The 16,264-nt window shown below is 54.3% G+C and overlaps 1 protein-coding gene across 3 annotated transcripts in view; it reads right to left on the bottom strand.

Annotated features, from left to right (window-relative positions):
• Positions 1 to 16,264, bottom strand: part of SLCO3A1 (solute carrier organic anion transporter family member 3A1) — a 236,112-nt gene that overhangs the window by 99,860 nt on the left and 119,988 nt on the right. For all 3 annotated transcript variants that reach the window (XM_080651706.1, XM_080651704.1, XM_080651705.1), the window contains exons 4-7: positions 11,273 to 11,536; positions 3,643 to 3,807; positions 2,290 to 2,488; positions 918 to 1,056 (exon numbers count right to left, since the gene is read on the bottom strand). In XM_080651706.1, the coding sequence (XP_080507832.1) occupies positions 918 to 1,056; positions 2,290 to 2,488; positions 3,643 to 3,807; positions 11,273 to 11,536 (767 nt within the window). The remainder of the gene's footprint in view (positions 1 to 917; positions 1,057 to 2,289; positions 2,489 to 3,642; positions 3,808 to 11,272; positions 11,537 to 16,264) is intronic.

The raw sequence follows: 16,264 nt of genomic DNA, 5'->3' as shown, positions 1-16,264 counted from the left end.
GGCTGGACGGAGGTACAGCGGGAGGGAGCGGCTGGGACAGACACATGCTGAGGACGCAAACCCAGGGCAGCGCCTGGCTCTCCCTTCCCGTTCACAGAGCAGCTTGGCCAGGGTCACCTGCAGCCTCAGAGATCATTTGGTTGCAGCGTAGAGGACAGGCCAGAAGGGGGCCACCGGAGCTGGGAGACCAGTTGGGCAACCACCACCCTGGTCCCAGTGAGAGATGAGGAAGGCTTAGCGGGGGGGGGGGGGGGGGGGGGGATGCGGAAGGGCAGGCGCGAGAGACCCTGGCAGGTAGGATCCGCCAGAGCTGGTGACCAGTCCCTTGGCATGGGGTCTCCGTGCGGAGAACACGGAAAGCGGCAGGCTCCTGCCAGCTGTGTAATTCCAGCCAGGGAGGGAGAGCCACAAAAGGTACCGTGGGAGGTGGAGACCCAGAAGGCCAAGGGGCTGTGCAGGGAAGAGGCGGAACTGATGCCAGCCGGTCTCCGCTGTGGAAGAGGGCGCCCCGCTCATGGTTTGCTAGCCTGCCCTTGCATACTCCTGTTGCTGGGGAGCTCATTACCGCAGAGCGGTCCTCCCTCACGGACCCCCTGTGCGTGCCTCCAGCCACAGTCTTTCTCTGGCTCCACACGCACAGCTTCCTTTGAATGTTTCCTTTCCTCTGCTCTGAGATGCTTTTTGGAAACCAACTTGATTTCTTGCAGGAGGATGTCTTTCTTGCAGCTGGCCTGCAGTTCCTCTCTTCCCTGGCTGCCTCCTCCAGGCAGGCCGCCAGGCCCACAAAACACTTGCAGGAGCAGGGCAGGCTGAGAGAAGACGCAGTGTGGTTGCCCACCCCTGCCCCTGACCTTCGGGTGTCAGCAGCCGCGTCCCCGCGTCCCGGCGCCCTCCCGCGCCCCGAGGAAGCCACGTACCGTGCTGCTGCAGCCAGCGAAGCAGGCAGACAGGTAGGTGACGCCGTCCGCGCCGCACACGGGCGTGAAGGAGTCGGTTTGGCATTCACAGTTTTTATTGCAGGGCGAGTAGGGGTCCAGGGCTGCGCCAGGTGCTGAGCTGGAAAAGAAGGAAAACAGCCTGTCAGAGAAAGGCCGCTTCCCCAGGACCCCCAGTGACACCTCTTTGCTGGGATGTGTCACCCCCTTGCTTTTCCTCCTCTTAACCCGCTGGTCCTGCAAGATGCAGCCCAGAGCCACCGCTGAGCGTCTGCGGGCTGCCCCGCACCACGGAGCCAGGCTGGCTGGCTGGCTGGTGGGAGCGCTGCTCAGGGCCACCTCCTCCATGCTGCCTCTCCGGATTACCACGGCCTCCACTGGGCCAACAACTCCACCCGGCACAGCTGGCCACTAACGTCTCCCCTCTTCAGTCCTTGTCTCTGTTTGATTCCGCCCAGCAGACAGCCAGCCTCGTGGCGTCTAACGAACACCTATGCTAGGCTGCCTCAGTAATTACCGTCTGCTTGAGTGTGATTTCCTATGAAAAATAACAGATATTTTAAACTTGCTTTTGCGCCACTAAAGGCACAGTGACCTTGAGCAAGCAAATCGCAAAGAGGAAGGGGCAGAAGGGGTGTTTTTAGAGTGTAAGAGGGACAGGGTCTCTCCTTGAGCCCAGCTCCACTGCAGCTTCTGGCTTAACTGCAGAAGTGGGCCTGGCGGCCTGCCTGGAGGAGGCAGCCAGGGAGGAGAGGAACTGCAGGCCAGCGGTGCCACAGTCTCAGCTCCAGGCCGGCTTCTCAAGGCAGCCCGAGTCCCACGTGGCAAAGGGGAAGCTGTCAGCACCGGCATCTCCGGGGAGTCACTAGACAGTAAGAAAAGTAGCCCCATCAAACTAAGTTCCCCCCTCGCCTCTCCCGTCTCTCCTTTTTATTCTGCCTCCCACACTTACCAAGTCCTACCCAGGCCAGAGCCTGTAATTACCGTGTGAGCGTAATAATAGCTCCTAATAGTCTAGGGAAGTGTTGACGCCTATTCCATCCTTTACTTGAAGCTGAATATTACAATAAAATTCATTTTTATTTCCTATCTTCACATTATTCCCACAGTTAAACGTGAGAAGCAGTTATGTGAGTCGTCCGGGGAGTGATGTCTGACCGACTCCCCGGTGTCTGTCCGCTGCCCTGGGAGAGCCGTCGAGGGGCGTGGTCTGCCCTCCCGGCCCAGGGGTCACACGATTCTCTGACCTTGGGAGTCAGATGCAGAGGCGCCATCTACGCCTCCGCCCGGGTCCTAGGCCAGAGCCCTCCCGTGAGAGGGAGCTGGCCTGCTGGGCAGACATTCCGGGACTCACGTGTTTCCATAGGGAACAGTAACCCCGGCCACGGGGCCCGTGTCGCAGCCCAGGAAGAGGAAGGAGACGTAGCACGCCGTGGACACCAGGTTGACGAGCATGGCCATCCGGATGGCGCCCAGGGCAGACAGGCTGAACTTCTTCACCAGCAGGCCGCCCAGGAAGATGCCCAGGCAGGCGCAGGGGATCGCGGTCATCCCTGGAGGGCGGAGGCAGAGCGCGCCGTGAGCAGGGGCGGTGGGGCCTCCCTCCCGGTGCCCACGTCTCCATCAAGGGCCTCGTCTCAGCCCCAAGGAGCTCACAGAAAGTTGGGGAGACACACACGTACCAACTCAGTTCCCAGGTGTCTGAATGCACCCCCCTATGGTGTGAGTGGGGTCCCCGCATGGAAACATAGCTGGTGCGGGGACGGCCGAGAAACGAAGACATATAAGGTGGGACGCACACGCACTGAGAAAGGAGGACCAGGAGCTGGGGCTCTCCGCGCTGCTGAGTGACTGGGTCCGGCTGCCACTCACAGGGATGGCCCTCCTCTTCTAACCGGGCCAGGAGTGCTCCGAGGAGGGGCCAGGAGGCCGTTTAACCGAAGGGCCCACAGCCGCCAGCCCCAGACGGCGCTCTAAGCAGTCCCAGAGCCTCCCAGGAACGAGCACCAAGCCAGGCAGTATATTCTGGGGCTCGTGGTGAGTAACTGGCGCCTCTCCATCTCTCTCTCTCTCCCTCTCTCTCTCTCCCTCTCTCTCTCTCTCTCTCTCTCTCTCTCTCTCTCTCTCTCTCTCTCATAAACAGAACCATCTGCAAGGCAGCAGGACCATAACCTGTTATTTATGATTCTCAGAGACTCATGGGATTTTAGGGGGACCAACGTGCTTCATTGCAAACTCGAATTTACATGACCACAGGCGTCATTTGTCCATGGGGTGGATTGTGTGGCCCATTTCCCGGCCCAGTAGGCTTCCTCCTTGCCAATCAACAGATTCTAGGTCAGTCAACTACATCTACCAGCTGCTACGTGCTCAGTGAATGCAAATTAATTTTAATAGCAGAGTCAGAAAAATATAATCAGGGAGGTTGAGCTCTGTAAGAAAATAGCACAGAGAGGAAGGGAGAGGGAAAGAGAGAGAGAAACATCAATGATGAGAATCATCAATCAGCTGCCTCCTGCACGCTCTCTACTGGGGATCGAGCCTGCAACCCAGGCATGTGCCCTGAGCGGGAATCGAACCGTGACCTCCTGGTTCCTAGGTCAACACTCAACCACTGAGCCACACCGGCCGGGCTCTGGACGCTCCTGTCGTATTGATTATGAGCAGGACAGCCTCCCCCGCCTCCCGGGGGCTGAGGCGGACTCACCGAGCAGCTGGTTGGCAGAGGAGGTGGTGAGGTTAAACTGCTGCTCCAGGTACTTCCCCAGGAAGGCAGCGAAGCCGGCCACCACGGCGATCTCCATGCAGGCGGCCAGGACGATGCAGGTGAACACGGGGTTGGAGAGCAGGTGCTTGGTGACCTTGGGGATCACTGAGGGAGAGAGAAGCAGGGGCCAAGGTCACACACACGGCACGCCCAGGCCCTCTGCCCCCAAGGCCCTTGTTGCCTGAGTCAGTAAACGGCAGTGGGAACCGCCCAGTTCCTCAGGCCAAAATCTATAGCCCGTAAGTCACCCTCAACTCCAAACTCCAAACTCCAAACTCCAAACGTAGCTGCTTTTTTGCCAGCGAAACTGACAAGTACTAAAACAGGGGAGACTATAACATGCCTGTTATTACAGTTCAGTGGGAACACTAAATATTTTATAAACACAACTTACCAAAAATATTTTATAAGCAATCACTACTTATTCCCCCCCCAAAGGAGATTGGGGTTTCTCTAAAGGGGAAATACACCTAAGTTATATGTTATAAATTGTAAGTGTATAACTATGTTCTATCAACATATCTTGTAGACAGCGCCTGGGAAGGCACATGGGCATTTCTTTAAATTGTCAGCTGAACCCAAGGCGACAGGCAAAGCCACGCCCTGGGAACGCGCTTTGCCAAAAAGGCAAGAGTGTTACCAGCTTGACCTTCATTTCAGCCCAGGTGGCGGGGAGTGTGTTTTGATATGTAAATCCAGTCAAGCACCAGGAATGCTGGGGCCTACACAAGAATGCAAATAGCCCTAACCGGTGTGGCTCAGTGGATAGAGCGTCGGCCTGCTGACTGAAAGGTCCCAGGTTCGATTCCAGTCAAGGGCATGTACCTTGGTTGCAGGCACATCCCCAGTAGGGGGTGTGCAGGAGGCAGCTGATCGATGTTTCTAACTCTCTATCCCTCTCCCTTCCTCTCTGTAAAAAAAAAAAATCAATAAAATATATTTTAAAAAAAAAGAATGCAAATAATCTCCTTTGTCCTGACTTTTGGTGACACTTCCTGGTATGTGGGGTATAAAATAAACACCTGCATCGGCTCTGGGTCACTGTCTCTCCAGCAGAGGAGGGCAGCGGTCCCACCCGGATCCCAGCTTTTCCCTTCCACTTTGTGTCTTGTCTCTTTCTTTCTTTTATTTCTCAGTCCCCAGCTCCTCTACTCAGGAACTGGACCCACTCTTTGCCGCGCTGGACGCGGAAAAGAGAGAAATATTTTTACATCAATATCTACGTGCAGATATATGTGATTAACATTTATAACTGTATATGTACTTAATCTGAACAATTCCAAGGAAGAAATGAAAGTCTAGGCTCTCCCATATCTATTGATAAATATATAAACTCCCCCACCCTTGTCCCCATCACCTTCACGGACACCTCCCTGGACAGAGCTGCCAGGGGCTCTCAGCTGGGTCTTAGTTTTCATTCTTGATCCAGTGCCATCAGTCCCCACCCGGCAGCCAACGGGATCAGCTCCCATCCCGTGCCTGCTCCAAACTCCACCATGGACACAGCCACACCCAGCGATGGCCCGGAGTCTGCCCCTCAGCTGTCCGATCACACTTGCTACCTCACCCCCTCCTCCCTCCAGCTCAGCCCCGCCTGCTGGGCTGTTTCTCCTGAGACCACGGCTCCCGCCCCCCCCCATCTCTGCACCGGGGCTGTTTCCTCAGGGGAGCACTCTGCCCCAGGTCTTTGCTCCCCGTGTTTCTCCTTCCTCAGGTGGTCTTCCCACCGCCCAATCCGCCAGCCCAGAGCCAGAGTAGGGCTTGTTGGGGCCACCATGTTAATCTCATTTCATTGCACTGTATTTCTCCTAAAGTACATGGGTTCAGAAACCACTAAGACTTCCTTTTACATTAGTGCTTTTAAAGATGGGACATTTGGGCCTGGCCGGGGTGGCTCAGTGGTTGAGCATCAACCTGTGAACCCAGGGGTCACTGGTTTGATTCCCGGTCAGGGCACATGCCCAAGTTGCAGGCTTGATCCCCAGTAGGGGGCGTGCAGGAGGCAGCCGATCCATGATTGTCATCATCAATGTTTCTCTCTTTCTCCCTCTCCCTTCCTCTCTCTGAAATCAATAAAAAAAAATTTTTTTAATAGTAATTTTCTTTAAAACAAAGTTAAAAAAAATAAAAACGGGATATTTGGTTTCTTTTTAATTCTTTAAAAGTAATCTCATTATTTGGATATTTCCCGTGATTAGCATCCTCGGTATGTGACCTCTGACCCGATCTCCTTCACTGTGGTGGGGCCGTGGATCCTGCCAGTGCAAGTGGGCCCTGGGGACACCCGCACAGCCCATCGTTTCGATATTCACACCGTGATTTTACTTTGTTATTATTTTTTCCCAGTTTTTCAGTCTCTTAGCCTTTTCCCTACAATCTCCAATTTGTATCTCTTTCTCAAAATGTAACTAGTATTTATTGAGAACCTAATATACACTGGAAATAGACGCTTTATGCAAACATGAACTCGTCACACCTTTCTCTTAACGCGCACTTACAAAACAGTGAACTGAACTGTAACATACATCAAGTGTGACGCTGCATGGCGACCACAGCTTGAGACGATGCTCGGTTAAAACAGGAGGTTTAAAGCTACCTATGGGAAAGTCTGATGTGAGTAAGGGTCCTGGTGGGAGGCAAAGAAGGCAAACGTCTGTAAAAGCGGAGTGCAGTGACCGAGCCAGGGGACGCCGCCCGGCTGTGCCCACAGCAACGGGCCCACTTGGCATGCGCTGTGCTGCTTTCCCCCTTCATGGAAGCAAAAGCTCAAGCGCATCCCAGGTCCAGGGAGAACCGCTCGGAGGCAGGGTCACACGGCGTAAGGAGGTGAGCAGGCGCCCAGCGCACCCCCAGGTGATGGATTAGCCAGCTGTCCTCAGGCACACACCTAATTACACAGGCTCAACCGCATCTCCTGGGAGACGGACCCTCTAAATGGCCCAGCTAATGAGAATAAAATAATAAAGAGGACATGCAAGTCTTTAATAATGGTCACAGACCAGCTCAATAAATCAGCATGACAGAACAACGGGTCGGGAACTGCAGATACACAAAACTTAAATCCATCACACCTGGGGAAGATGCCACGTTTCAAAAGGAGGGACCAAGGGTCCTTTGACGAAATGGGAGAAACTTAGCTATGAGAATGGACTGGACAGCCGACGGCGGCTCAGCATCGTGTGGCTGAGCGACCCAACCCCACACCCCCGCTGAGAAGCCACCAGGCCACACTGGGCTCGTGGCCTCCGTGGCTCTGTGGCGGCTTTAATCCTGTGAAATTGGATTAAATAACCATGCCACATACACACATGGAACAAAATCATTTGAAAGGGAATGAGTAAGAAGAACAGAGAGGGGAACCACTTTCAGTCCTCGGGATTCATCCATGGACCGCTTCTTTACAGCACATATCCTGGCCTGTACGGGCGTGTTTGTTTACCTTTCACAGGGTTTGGAACGTTGCTGACAATCTGACTTTTTAAGAAGTGTCATTTCACAGAAACATCTACAAGTGTCTACACACTGAAAACCTGTGCTTTAGTGCTGAGACGTTGCCCTTGGTTACGTACACATTGTTTCTGGAAGGATTGCAGAGATATCTAGAGGGAGGCTGATGGTGTCATGTTTAAGTGTGGGCTGTGCCCAGCCGGTGTGGCTCAGTGGTTGATGCTGACCTCCTGGTCGGGCACAGGCTGGTCCCTGGGGTGCGATCTGATTCCCTGGAGTGGCCTGGCCCGGGGTTCCCAGTGTTGGGAGGCAGAGGGCCCCGTGCCCTGGGCCTCAGGAAAGAAGATGTGAACGGGAGCCCACAGGCAGGAGGGCACAGCTCTGAGGACACATCTCGGGGCAAAAACACTCAGCATTCAGCCCGCAGGACCAGGCCCTCCGACCAGCGGGCTCCTCGCGGTAACATTATGCCGAGAGGCACAGGCCCTGATGAAGAAAAATGTGGCAGAAACACACTGCCGGCTGGCACAGGGGGGAGGCCGAGCTGCAGAGGCCCGGGCGGGAGCTGGGTCCCTGGCCAGGCCCTACTGAATGGGGGAGGGGCAGCGGTGGGGCGAGTGGCACCGGCCAAGGAGCACAGCACCTGCTAGCGCGGGAAGACACACAGCCCAGAGTACCGCCCGGGTCAGCCTGGGCCTCGGGCCGGCCCTCCGGACGCCGGGCTGGGCACCAGGAGCAGGCGCGCCCACACAGAGGGTCGCCCTGGCCAGCTGCAGCCTCAGCCCTGCGAGGGTAAACACAGGTCAGCACTTGGGGGGGGGGGGGCGGCTTCAAGGAGAGCAGCAAGCTGTGCTGGCTTGGCCGTGCGCGCCCCGTGATCCACGGGCCCCCCATTCATCACATAGGCACCGAGACCTATAAGACTCGAGCAAAACCAGCCGCAGACGCTCCCCTGTGGGGCTCACAGAATGAATGAATGATTACCTGGATAAAGGCCACACCGGGATGGTGACACCGAGCAACATACTTCGGGGGGTCGGGGGGGCTGTTGCTGACAGGAGGCAGGAGAAAGCAGCCGAGGCCCTATGACGGGCTCAGAGCTCCACTGGAGGGAACAGCAGGCCAGATCCTGGGGTGCTCAGAGCCTGGGGATGCGGGGGACTGAGAGGCTGCGAGGGAGGCCGGTGTGGGGACAGGATGAGAGGCTGCACGGGCAGAACGTCACCGGCTGGGCACGTGTAACAGGCGCTGTCCCTGTCCCTTTAAGCAGAACATGGTCCTGAAACCATCATCGTGTGGACACCAGACCAGAGGGCTCAGGGCAGACTGCGCTGAAGGAGGCGCCAGGAGCAGGTGGGAGATTCAGGTGGTAAAATCAGAGCCCAGGGGCGAAGGGTGGAGAAGGCATCAAGCCAGCAGATTTCACCTCCCCAGACGCAAAGGTCTTCTGGAGGGGGTGCTGAGTGGCAAGAATGTAAAGGGCGCGGCGGGCGTGGCTCAGTGGATGAGCATCGCCCTAGGAACCAGGAGGTCACAGTTCGATCCCCATCAGGGCACATGCCCGGGCTGCAGATTCAATCCCCAGTAGGGGGCGTGCAGGAGGCAGCTTATCAATGATTCTCTCTCACTGATGTTTCTCTCTCTCTCCCTCTCCCTTCCTCTCTGAAGCCAATAAAAACATATTAAAAAAAAATCACAAAAGGGCTTTTGTTCCATCAACCCCCCGCTGATTCCCTTTTCCCTCCTTGGTTAGTTCATTATCAGTTGAGTGAATCCTTGTGCAGAACACTGGGACAAGCTCGGAATTTAGTCTGGAGGCCTGGGCCCAGTCCTGCTGTCCCGATGGGTGGCGCAAAGATAGTCACGCCCACCTCATCACCTCATCGAGCGGCCGGGCGGGCGGCCCAGGCAAGTGCTCTGGGAGTCATTAGCCACTCCACACTGTGGGGCTGGCTTTGAAGGCTCTGAGCCTGTTCAGCTGTGCCCGCTGTCCCCGCTGTGGCCGGCGCAGCTATCTTTTCTGGGACAGGAAGGGGCCGCTTGGCCGTGACCAGCACACAGACGAGTACTCAGCCTTTGAAGCTCTGCTCTTTCAATGATCAAAGGCAGGGCTCTGCCTCCAGGGTTTAAACGGCTGGGACCTGCCGCGGGAAAGCCCACCCGAGGGTCAGGATATGCCAGCAAGGCTCGCAGGGAGCTGGTTCTTCCCGCCCTCTTAGGAAACAGCTCTGTCTAGTCTGGGAGGCCCCATGTCTGAGGTTCCTCTGTGCTGCTGGCCAGCAGCTGGAGGAGCCCGTACACGCTGTTGAAAAGTCAGTGGGCACCTGCTGATGAGTCATTGTTGCCCTGAACCCAGGCAGGCAGCCCAGGGTTCCCAGGAGCTGGGTGACCTTCCCGGTCCAGCAGGGAAAGGCAGAGGGCGCTCTGCGTGCAATGCCAGCTCTTCCCAGGAACCTTTGCTCTCTGCAGAGCAGGGCAGGGGACAGATTAATGGCCAAAGAAGAAACCGTTTCTACAGCGTGACTCTGTTATTATTCTACAGTGTGACTGTTATTACTCTATAGCGTGACTTTGTTATTATTCTACAGTGTGACTGTTAATATTCTATAGTGTGACTGTTATTATTCTACAGTGTGACTGTTAATATTCTATAGTGTGACTGTTATTACTCTATAGCATGACTTTGTTACTATTCTACAATGTGACATTATTATTCTACAGTGTGACTGTTATTATTCTGCAGTGTGACTGTTATTATTCTACAGTGTGACTGTTACTATTCTACAGTGTCACTGTTAATACTTTACAGTGTGGCTGTTATTACTCTACAGCATGACTTTGTTATTATTCTACAGTGTGACTGTTAATACTCTATGTGTGGCTGTTATTACTCTACAGCATGACTGTTATTATTCTACAGTGTGACTGTTATTACTCTACAGCGTGACTGTTATTATTCTACAGTGTGACTGTTATTATTCTACAGTGTGACTGTTATTATTCTACAGTGTGACTGTTATTACTCTACAGCATGACTGTTATTATTCTACAGTGTGACTGTTAATACTCTAGTGTGACGTTAATATTCTATAGTGTGACTGTTAATACCCTACAGTGTGACTGTTAATACTCTACAGTGTGACTGTTAATACCCTACAGTGTGACTGTTAATATTCTACAGTGTGACTGTTATTATTCTACAGTGTGACTATTAATATTCTACAGTGTGACTGTTAATACTCTACAGCATGACTGTTATTATTCTACAGTGTGACTGTTATTATTCTACAGTGTGACTGTTATTATTCTACAGTGTGACTGTTATTACTCTACAGCATGACTGTTATTATTCTACAGTGTGACTGTTAATACTCTAGTGTGACGTTAATATTCTATAGTGTGACTGTTAATACCCTACAGTGTGACTGTTAATACTCTACAGTGTGACTGTTAATACCCTACAGTGTGACTGTTAATACTCTACAGTGTGACTGTTATTGCTCTACAGTGTGACGTTAATACCCTACAGTGTGACTGTTAATACTCTACAGTGTGACTGTTAATGCTCTACAGTGTGACTGTTAATGCTCTACAGTGTGACTGTTAATTGCCTACAACGTGACTTGGCTATTCATTCCTTCCCGAGGAGCACACTCACCTCCCATGGAGGGGATGGAAGGAGAGTGAGCCTGAAGAAATGCACTGTGTTTGTGGCTTTTACAGAAAGCCCGTGCCGGCAAAGGGAGCCAACTTCAAAAGCCCTTTTAACGCTTCCCCGCGCTTACAGGCGGCATGAGAGAGTGCAAGAGCGTGCTGTGAAATGTCCAGCTCCCGCCTGCCTGTCGCTGTCTTCCTTCTGCGAACACCTATGTTTATTATTCATCAGCTGCTACGCCAGCCTCGGGGTTCTCCTCTGGGGACACTGGTCTGCCGCCCTTCACTAACTGGAGCTACTTCGCACATGAGGTCACTGACTTCTCAGAGGCCCGTCAGGCACAGGCCTGAAGTCATGCAAAACAAGGTCGATTCTGCCTCCTGCCCCCCTCAGCCCGTCCTGATTTCCAGCGTCCCCCTGCCCTCGATCACCCTCGAACCCCGGCCGCCCGCGGACGGGGCGCCTCACCTTTCAGCTGCTGGAAGCAGGAGGCGCTGCTGTCCGGCTCCAGCGGGTGCCGCAGGACCCCGTTGCTGGGCGGGGGCCGCTCGTACTCCCTCTCGGGGAGCATGGCCTGCTCACTCTCCACGGCGGGGTCTGAGTGCAGGGGCAGAGACTGTGGGAACCCGAACATCAAGAGGGAAGAGAAGAAGAGTAAGGCACCACAGAGCAGAAAGCCGGCCCACCAGGCTCCAATCCAGCGGGGGTCGTCCGGGGTGATGTCCAGGTTACCTGCAACCAGGAAGAGCGCAGTCAGCCGAGGGGGCGGGGCGGGGCCTGCACTTGGCCGAGGTTTTGAGTCGGGTGCACAGACGGGCCGAGAGCTCTGGAAAGGGCTTGGGGTCGGGGGACTGGACGCCGGGCAAAGCATCGGTTTCATATCGGTGCTTCCATGCTTCCCAAACTCCAGTCTGATTACGTTCCCCTGTAATTCCAGATACGTATCTACCCTGTACTGTATCGGGCTAAACAAAACCAGCGAGAAGCCAGACACCTTCTGGATTTAGGTTGCAATTCCCTGGCTCGGTGTGCTACCAACACACACACACACACACACACACACACACGCAAACGTTTATTATCCAAGGGTATAGTTTTACTAGGTATACTCATTTGCACCTCCCCTTCCCAAAGCAGTTAATCTGAGATCCCATTCAACACCCCACTCCCTGCTTTAAAAAAAAATTATATATATATATATATATATATATACATGTATGTATATATATATATATATATATATGTATATATATATATATATATATATATACACACACACACACACACACACACACACACACACACACACATATATATTTAGTGAGAGGAAGGGAGAGAGAGAGGGAAATTGAAACATCGATGATGAGAGAGAAACATGGACTGGCTGCTTCCTGCACATTCCCTCCTGGGATCGAGCCTGCAACTCGGCATGTGTCCTGATCAGAATCAAACCATGACCTCCTAGTGCACGGGCCGACGCTCAACCACTGAGCCACACCGGCCAGCACCCACTCCCTGCCTTAGATCTGGTTCAGAGATCATAAGGTGCGGCACCGAAGTCAAAAGCCAAGATGCCTGGGCTGAAATCCTGCCCGCTGCTCGCTGTGTGATCTCAGGCCAGTGATCTGAACCCCGTGCGTCAGCGGACTTACCCGTACGTGCCACCAGGATGACAAGGACAGCATGTGCCACATCAAGTTGGGGGAAGATCGAATGACCACAGGAGAACTAAAGGGCTCAGAAGATGCCTGACATGAGCGTGAGTACTGAGTCGATGATAACGTCACATTTATGGCTGGGGTCCTGCCTCCGGTCTGCCATGGACAGGCTAATGCCAACCTCGTGCGGCCTGTGGTTTGGGGCCAGGCCTCTGCTGGAGAGCTTGCAGCCAGCTCGTAGGCTTAAAGGCAGCGCGCCTGAGCGAGGCTCTGACACGGTCGTTTCTTTGATTTGCCAGCTAAAGGCATAAAGACATAAACCACAGCTTACTCCCTGGTGCAGCTTTCTCTATCTCCATGGCAGCGCTCCCAGATGAGCTGCTTAGAAATGGCTCTTTGCTGAGAACTTCACGTCCCCGGAGCCTGGAGGAAATTCTTGGAGACCTGGGCCATGCACATGAGCTAAGAACCAACAGGACTGAGGCCTGGGCCAGGTGGATAGACGGACTTGGGAATAAAATGGACCAGAGACGCCAGATGACCACCATCTGTAAGAGGCTCTGCCTGCAGACTCTTCAGCCAGCACCAACGCAAATGCCACCATCATTGACTGCCAACCCTTCTGTCAGGCCTGCACAGCAGTCTTCCATGACCCCCACTTTCCCCAGCTGCAGAGATCGAGGCTCAGGAAGGTCAGGGATCTGACCCAAGTTCACGGAGCGGAAGGTAGGATGCAGGCATTCAGCCGCCGAGGGCGTGCTCTGTCCCGCTGCCACGTGGCTTTGAGCATGCCGCCGGCGGTGTTTCCTTCCGATATCAGTGCTTCCCAAGAAGACCACCGAGGCTCGGACCTGGTCTGAGAAAAGACGCTTCCAAGATGCCTCCTTTGTCTACCCATCAGCACAGCGAGGGCATGTTCAGGAGGCGTTTTAGCTCGTTATGGTGCAACGCCCTCCACCTGCTCAACAGGTGACCGCTCCAGCATTCTCCATGTGGAGGGGGAACTGTCCATGTCGGCTAGCAAACGATGGTGCGGTAGACGCTACTGAGATCTCCATTTGGGTCTTTTCTTCTGAAAACAAGGGGCATGTGGCCTGGCACCATCGTTTTGGCAGTAAAATGTGTGTGTGTGGGGGAGGGGGGATACATCACGCCCCTTCTAAGGGGAGGGAGGTACATATAAGCCGGTGTGTGTGTATCTGAGGGGAGGAAAGTACATATAAGCCTGTGTGTGTGTGTGTGTGTGTGTGTGTGTGTGTGTGTGTGTGTGTGTGTGTGTGTCTGAGGGGAGGCAGGTACACATAAGCCGGTGTGCCACTCGCCATGCTCCGTGCCGCTGGTCATGGGAGCATGTGAAAACCCCTCGGGTGGTACGGGAGGCTACAATGAGCAATAGTCCCCGCTGACCTGCACTGGGCATACAACACGAGCAAGAACGAAACTTTTAGGATTCTAAGCCCTGGAGCTGCTGAGGGTGTTTGTTACTGCAGCAGAACCTAGCCTACTCTGACTGGTACAAAAGGCTTAGCAAAGGGAAATCCACGCTCCTTAAGAACAGCACTCTGGGGCAGGCTGGGGAGAGCGAAGGTGCTGTCTGAGGTACTTTGGGGGCAAGGCAAGAAATCTCTTGACTTCTCTTTCCATCTGATTCTAGTTTGCGTCTTGATCTGGAAACGTTGCTACAGCCTCAGCCTCCTGGCGAGGGCTACTGTAAGTCAGATGTCCACACGACGCTGAGAAGCACGAATCTGTCCCTTTGCTTAGATGTACCAACATGCCAATGGAACTGGACTCGCAGACGAAGAAAGATGCTCAAGAGAATGGGGTGGGGCCAGAATCCAGGCGGGGCATCCTCAGGGTGCCGGGAGCTGACTAAGTAGGCTCCCTCCAGACACCTGTCCAGCCCTCGGTCACTGCAGGCAGAGGGGCGGTAGAAGCAGGGACAGCAGGAGAGTGGGGCAGCTCCACACTGGGTCACCACGCCGGAAATGTCCGTCTGTCAGGAGGCCGGCACAGCGCAGGCCGGCCTTTGCATTGGTGTCTATAGCTTGCAAGGATTCGTGCTCAGCACTGTCTGTTCTCCTAACCCTTCCACGCCTTGGATTCTGACATTCGGCGTGTTTCTGTGGTTGTGTCCGGGAAGCCGGGCAAGCTTTTGGCTGCTGTTCGTGTGCTGCCTCTGCTGAAGGTCATGCAAACACAGGGGGCTGAGATTTCTTCCCACTTCCCATGACCATTTCCGTTATAAGTTCGGAAGAAAACCACCGGAAATAGGGTTGAACCAGCTCGGAACGAACCAGCCCAGCAACCCAGGAGGATCCCCGAGGCTGTGAGAGGGCGGATCCCGGCAAACTGGGGACATTCGCTTCTCAGACCTGAAGAAGAAGTGACACTGTGGCTCTCTGGGTAGTTTTGCCATTTTTTTTTTTCAGTCCATTTATCTATTTGTCTAACCCAGTTTGTGGAATTTTTGCTATGGGACCCGAGAACTCCAAGAGTGTCATTAAGTTACAGACCTAATTAGAAGTGGAGACAGGAAGGGGCTGCGGGTGGAGGGCAGCATGGAGCACTCAGGGTCCCGGCTGTTGGGCTAATTCAGGAGGTGGGACCGTCTGGCCTGCGAGGCCAAATCATTCGGTCTGGCCCTGCCAAGGCGTCAGGGGTGAGTTAGGTAAATGTCTGACCAAATAGAGCAGCTAATTTTTAAGTCGATAAATGTGTATGGCCCGCGAATGATGTGATAAACATCCGGATGGCCCTTGGCAGAAAAAGGCCCTGCCCCTGGGCGAGTGAGTCCAGAGGAAGGAATCCTCAGCGCTCTCTCCCTGCCACCCTGTGTCCGCAGCTGCTGCCAGCTATGCTAGGCAGGCAGTGCTCTCCTTCGTCTGCCCCAGCAGGGCCCCCATGGGCCCCTGGCCCGCCTCCCCACAATCCCAGGCTGTGCCTTTCCCGGTCCGGCTGGCTCTCAGCTGGAATTTCAGGAGCATGTGCTGGGTGTGCGGCCCCTTATATTCACGCTTGAGGACACACTACCACAGACCAGACAGTCCTAAGGGGGCCTCGGTCTTGGTGAGGAAACGATAGAGGAGGGTCATCCCTAAAAAAAACCGAGGGCCCCTCCTTAAAGCACAGCCCCAACCCATTTGGAGACAGATCGCCTTTCAGTCACAGGCGGAGAAAAAGAAAAATCGCTCCAGCCAAAACCGGTTTGGCTCAGTGGATAGAGCATCAACCTGCGGACTGAAGGGTCCCGGGTTCGATTCCAGTCAAGGGCATGTACCTTGGTTGCGGGCACATCCCCAGTGGGAGGTGTGCAGGAGGCAGCTGATCGATGTTTCTCTCTCATCGATGTTTCTAGCTCTCTATCCCTCTCCCTTCCTCTCTGTAAAATATCAATAAAAATATATTTAAAAAAAAAGAAAAGAAAAATCGCTCCAGAATTCCCTGGCTGGTTCTCCAACACAATCCATTGTGTTCTCCTGCCCTCTGCTGGTGAGAAGCAGCACCAGCAGGCCGTGGCCTTCAGAGGGAAGCAAAGAGGGGGAGCGACTCCCATTCCTGACACACAGCAGTCAGACCCCCCGTGAACTTGTCAGCAAGACGGACATGGGAGGCTGCACACTGCCCCTGAGCCGGGACCCCGGAGGAGGGGGCTTCACGCTGGGCCCCGAGGGGTGAGATGAGGGGCAGAATGAAGTGGAGATGCACATGTGGCCACAGGGAAAGCATGGCAAAGGCATGTCACCCAGGGGACCAGGAACGGACAAGCTAAGCCGCCTCCAGCCAGCTGGCCAGCCCTTGC

The sequence above is a fragment of the Plecotus auritus genome (genome assembly GCF_963455305.1).
Source record: "Plecotus auritus genome assembly, chromosome: 15".
NCBI classification, from domain to species: domain Eukaryota; kingdom Metazoa; phylum Chordata; class Mammalia; order Chiroptera; family Vespertilionidae; genus Plecotus; species Plecotus auritus.
The sequence above is the reverse complement of the archived record's forward strand: the minus strand, read 5'-3'. Positions and strand labels throughout refer to the sequence as shown.